The sequence below is a fragment of the Protobothrops mucrosquamatus genome, unplaced genomic scaffold, assembly GCF_001527695.2.
Source record: "Protobothrops mucrosquamatus isolate PMUCROS unplaced genomic scaffold, P.Mucros_1.0 scaffold653, whole genome shotgun sequence".
NCBI lineage: Eukaryota > Metazoa > Chordata > Lepidosauria > Squamata > Viperidae > Protobothrops > Protobothrops mucrosquamatus.
This window is the reverse complement of record NW_015386942.1, coordinates 102,051-106,774: the sequence shown is the minus strand read 5'-3', so window position 1 is coordinate 106,774 and position 4,724 is coordinate 102,051. Positions and strand designations below refer to the sequence as shown.

The following is a 4,724-nucleotide window of genomic DNA, read 5'->3' as shown; positions in this document are numbered from 1 at the left end:
CTGAAAGACTAGCATGTAGCCATGTTACCGGGGTATACTTTCTATTCCAAATCACCAGTTTTCTGTTGCATAGCTTCATCTGCTTAAAGAACATTACAAGAACGAACTTGATTGTACCTTTCCTGCAAAAGCTTCATTAGGCCACATCCCATTCTTGGAAGTCTACACCTCAGTGTTCAAACTTCTGGGTGGAAAAGATGTGTTCCTGGCTGCACCTGCAGGGACTTTGTGCTGCTATAATGTATTAATTTCCAGGCACGTTCACCATGGACTCCAAACCTAAAAAGAATCAGGAAGCACATGCTTCATATTCCACTGAATCACTCCCTTTTAATTTATATTTTGATACAGGAGCCTATTGTCCTTCGTTTTTCAAGTCAGGTCACCTCTCCTTAGGTTACAGGGATACTCTGTGTAGGGAATTTCTTTGTACAGCTGTTTCTGCCCCTATTAAGAAAAAAAAAACATGGAAAAAGTACAGACCCAGAAATGCTTTACATTAAATAATTAGGATGACTGGAAATTAAGATAGAAGACATGCACGCAAACTTAAAATTGGTGGGAGAATAGGGTGGACCTTTACACTGGTTCAACTTATACTCCAGTTGCACTGTTGCTAGATCAGGAGATTCTGCTCACAACTACTCATGCTTTAGTATCATCTGTCTTGTTGCAGCACACTTTGGAATTCATCTTTGGAAAGCATTCAGCAGCTTCAGCCGTTCCATAATATACCAGCATGTGTAGTATTGGGTGTACCAAAGTTTGCCCATGTAACATTTCTGCTGTGTGAGCTATATTAATGTTCCCAGTATGCTGCCAGGTGCAATTCAAAGTGCTGCCTAGCTACATGGCACAAGGCCAGATCACACGTGAGCCGGCCTGTTTCCATTCATTTGTGCACATCTCACCAGATTTGGCAGGGTGAGCACACTCTGGATCCCCTTAGTAAAACAGGGTCATTATGCGGACAAAAGGGGATTTCTTGCTCCAACACCGGAAGTTTTTATGAAGAGACTGGACAATCATTTGTCTGAAAAAGTATAGGGTTTCCTGCCTAAGCAGGGGGTTGGACTAGAACAGGGCTTTTCAACCACTGGTACGGGTACCACCTGTGGTACATTGGCACCTGGCAGGTGGTACGCGACCATCCTAGAAAAGTGGTAGCGGGGGAGGGGAATGAGCTGAACCGGTGGCAGCACCGCACAAGCCTGAGCGAGAGATGGCTGGAGCTGCAGGGCTGTCAGGGCTCAGCGGAAGCACCAGGATCAGCGCCAGGCTCCAGCTGATCTTCGGGCCTTTCAGGGCTCACTGTCTCAGTGTCCCAGGGTCATGTGAAGTGACCAAAACCTGCTGCAACCACCCAGCAGATGGGGGGGAATAAAAACCAAACACCCCCCCACCCCCGCTGCCAATCCTCAACAGAAATGCTCACAACAATGGAAACCTCGGACAGGAGGAAGAGCGCCGCCGGGCGGGCAGGCAGGTGTCTTGCTCGGCTGTGGCTTGGGGGGGCACTTTTTCCAGTGCCATTGTAACTTCAAACAGTCATTAAGTGAACTGTTGTAAGTCGAGGATTACCTGTACTTTATCACTTTTTTCCTTTTTTTCTTTTTTTTTGGTCATCAAGTTTTTGACACCTTGCTAGTCGACTGGTGGTACTCGGATGTTGCCATATCCTAAAAGTGGTACAATGGGTGAAAAGGTTGAAAAGCCCTGGACTAGAAGACCTCCAAGGTCCCTTCCAACTCTGTTATTCTAATTCTTTTCTGTTGCAGTGTCTGCCTAGTGCAGGGGTAGGCAACCTTGGCTCTTTTATGACTCGTGGAATTCTGGGAGTTGAAGTCCACGAGTCATAAAAGACCCAAGGTTGCCTACCACTGGCCTAGTGGAACAACTTCTCCTTGGAAGTCAGGATGGTACTGACCCCATTGGCCTTAAGGAAAGTTGTAATAAAACTAGTTTTTCTCATATAAGCATTAGGGCTAAGTTGTTAATGGAGTTTGATGTTAGTAAATTTGATATTGAGAATTAGGTGTGAGATACCTTGAACTTTCATACTCCGCATGTTACATTTCACTGCTTTTTTGTATCTGTATTTATACTGTTTTTAATGTTTTTGCACAGTGATGTCTCCAGAATTGTTTAGGATCAGTGACCATACGAATTTTATGAATAATGACCCTTAGGAATCAAGCAATTTCATATAATTTGAATTTCTATAAATCTGCCATAAAAGCTGCATTTAGCATGGAATGGTTCTGGCACCAATTCTTGTCAATGTACATGTGCAGTTTTTATAGCAAAATATTTGCTGAGTGGTCATCCTATGGAAGCAATACACTTGGTATTTATTCTCTCAAGTAATAGAATATTGGAAGATAGGAACAGGCAAGTAGCACCATCAGAAGGTGACGGCAACAGTGGTAACAGCAAGCAAAACCAGGAGGTGAGAAAGGCCTGAAATAAACGCCAAGGTTTTTTTCTAATTTTTCTAATTTATTCTATCATGTCATCTTCATTTTGTGAGAACGGAATAGGATAATACGAGCTGCTGCTACAAACTAAACTCCTAATACAACAGGCTTGTAAGTTACGATCCAAGTAAGCAAATTTGCAATCTGAAATTTTCCTTCTTGAAACTCCATTATTTCAAGAACTCTGTGTTACCAGTTCACTGAATTTCTGTTATCCTTACTATTCTTTAATAAAATTCAGTCTGATTTCCCCATAAATGCAATATAATTGTCACGCTAAACCAAAGCAGAGAAGCATGTGCTTCAGAACTTATTTTAGCAGTGGCCAGCCAAAATGTTTTAAGTAGAATATATTAGCAAAATTCTTCCATCTGTTATGACTACAAGCTACCTATGGCCTATAATTTATGTAGTAAGTACCTACCTATGGTAGGTATCATCATGTAGCATTGAATTCCATACTTTAATCACATCTATTACATAAAATAGCCTTTCTGTTTTTAAACAGGCTACCAATGACATTTTTCTAGAATCTATTCCCCACCACTATGAAATTTAATCCCAACTGACACTAGCAGTTTGATAAAAAATACAAATATATGGGGTGGGCGGAGCAAGGAAGAGCCTAATTATGTTTCTATTGATGTTTTAATAGTAAAAACTAGTTCTTCCATAATCTCAAAAGTAAATTAGCCTAGGCAAGTGTCTAGGATGTCAAAAGCTGCTTCAGATCTATTCAAGTTTTATTCTTTCAGCAAGAAAATGCCTCATTGTTGAATGACAGGTTGCTAATTCCCCTTTCTTTGAGCTACCTGTTGCTCATCTCAGCTTTATGTGCATTAAAAAAAAACCACTTAGGCATACAGGTTACAGGTTCTCACCTATCTTTTCACATATTTGCTTTTTTTTTAAATGTTCTGTATCTCCTGATTATTGAGATGAAGTGTTGGATAAAGTAAGCATGAATAATTTCACAGACACTGATCCTGCTCTCTCTAAATAATGGCCTCTTTAAAAATATCACAAATCTCCTGCAAAGATACTGGCAGTTCCTGAAGTTATTCTAGCTTTTTCCAAGGTGCATAAATGAAGTACAGATTATCTGACCAACAAAACTAAAGCAGAGCTTCCAGAGAAGATGTAAGTTACATAATAAACCCCATTCTGTCTCTACAGAATCTAGCATACTATTCATTCTTACAGGTAGTCCTCATTTAGCGACCACAGCTGAGAGGCAACTAGGTTGTTAACCAAAGTAATTGCTAAGTGGATGGTTTATTGATTGATTAGTCTTATGACCATATCAAAAATATAAAACAAAAATAAAATACAGGATATAAATCCAGGGTAAAATAGGCAAAAGGAAAACACAGTAATAAAATACATGTGTGTTAAATATTGCTAAATGAAATCATGACTGCTTATGATATTATTTATCTTTTCTGTTTTTCAGACCCATGAAGGTCAGAAATGGGGAAATTGGCCATAGAGTTACTTTTTCATTACTACTATAACTGCAGAAACTAAACAAGGCAATCACTAAAGAAGAATTATCTGCTACTTAACATAAATAAGCTGCCCAGAGTTGCTTCAACAGTGAGATAGGGCTGGATATAATTTAAATAAACATAAAACAACAGAACCTTTTTTTTAGCTCATACAATAAACTTGCACTAGACTAGACCTTGCCCACTCCGTCCCACCTCACTGCTGCAATAAATAAATAAAAATATCTATTTGAACTGCAAACTTATATCCTACAGCTGTTTTTTAACTTCGCCTCAGTTTTAAAAACAGTTTATCCCACAGCGTGGGCAGAAGCCATTCAAGATAAAGAGTTCAAAATCTCCTGATCCTGGCATTTGTAGTACACTGATGTTAGTACAGTACTGTTAATATATCAGCAATATATATATTATAAAGAGAAGAAATCATACCAGGTTGATGCTGAATGATATGCATTTCAATTTCTCCAAGCTCTGCTTTTGTAGCTGCTCATGTGATCATGGCTTCTTAGGAAGGCCTGGCATTTTCTTGAGACTCCAGCTCTTGCCAGCCGTCTGCTTTCCTCAGCAAGTCCAGCTGTGTTTAATCATCATCAGTTACCATATCTGCTCATTCACAATCTAGCCAAATTCCATTTCATTCTCCTGACCCCTGCAGGAAACAGACATATTAATGCATCCTACCTGTTCAAGTCTGATCTGCTCCTTAAAACCTGAATGTGCACATTATTTTACTCCTTGT

At 39.7% G+C, this 4,724-nt stretch overlaps 1 protein-coding gene across 1 annotated transcript in view; it reads right to left on the bottom strand.

Annotated features, from left to right (window-relative positions):
* Nucleotides 1–4,437, bottom strand: part of FAM53C (family with sequence similarity 53 member C) — a 14,947-nt gene extending 10,510 nt beyond the window's left edge. The window contains exons 1-3 of the mRNA XM_015817885.1: nucleotides 4,415–4,437; nucleotides 387–447; nucleotides 118–279 (exon numbers count right to left, since the gene is read on the bottom strand). Coding sequence (XP_015673371.1) covers nucleotides 118–147 — 30 coding nt within the window. The 5' untranslated portion in view covers nucleotides 148–279; nucleotides 387–447; nucleotides 4,415–4,437. The remainder of the gene's footprint in view (nucleotides 1–117; nucleotides 280–386; nucleotides 448–4,414) is intronic.
* Between the last annotated feature and the right edge of the window lie 287 nt (nucleotides 4,438–4,724).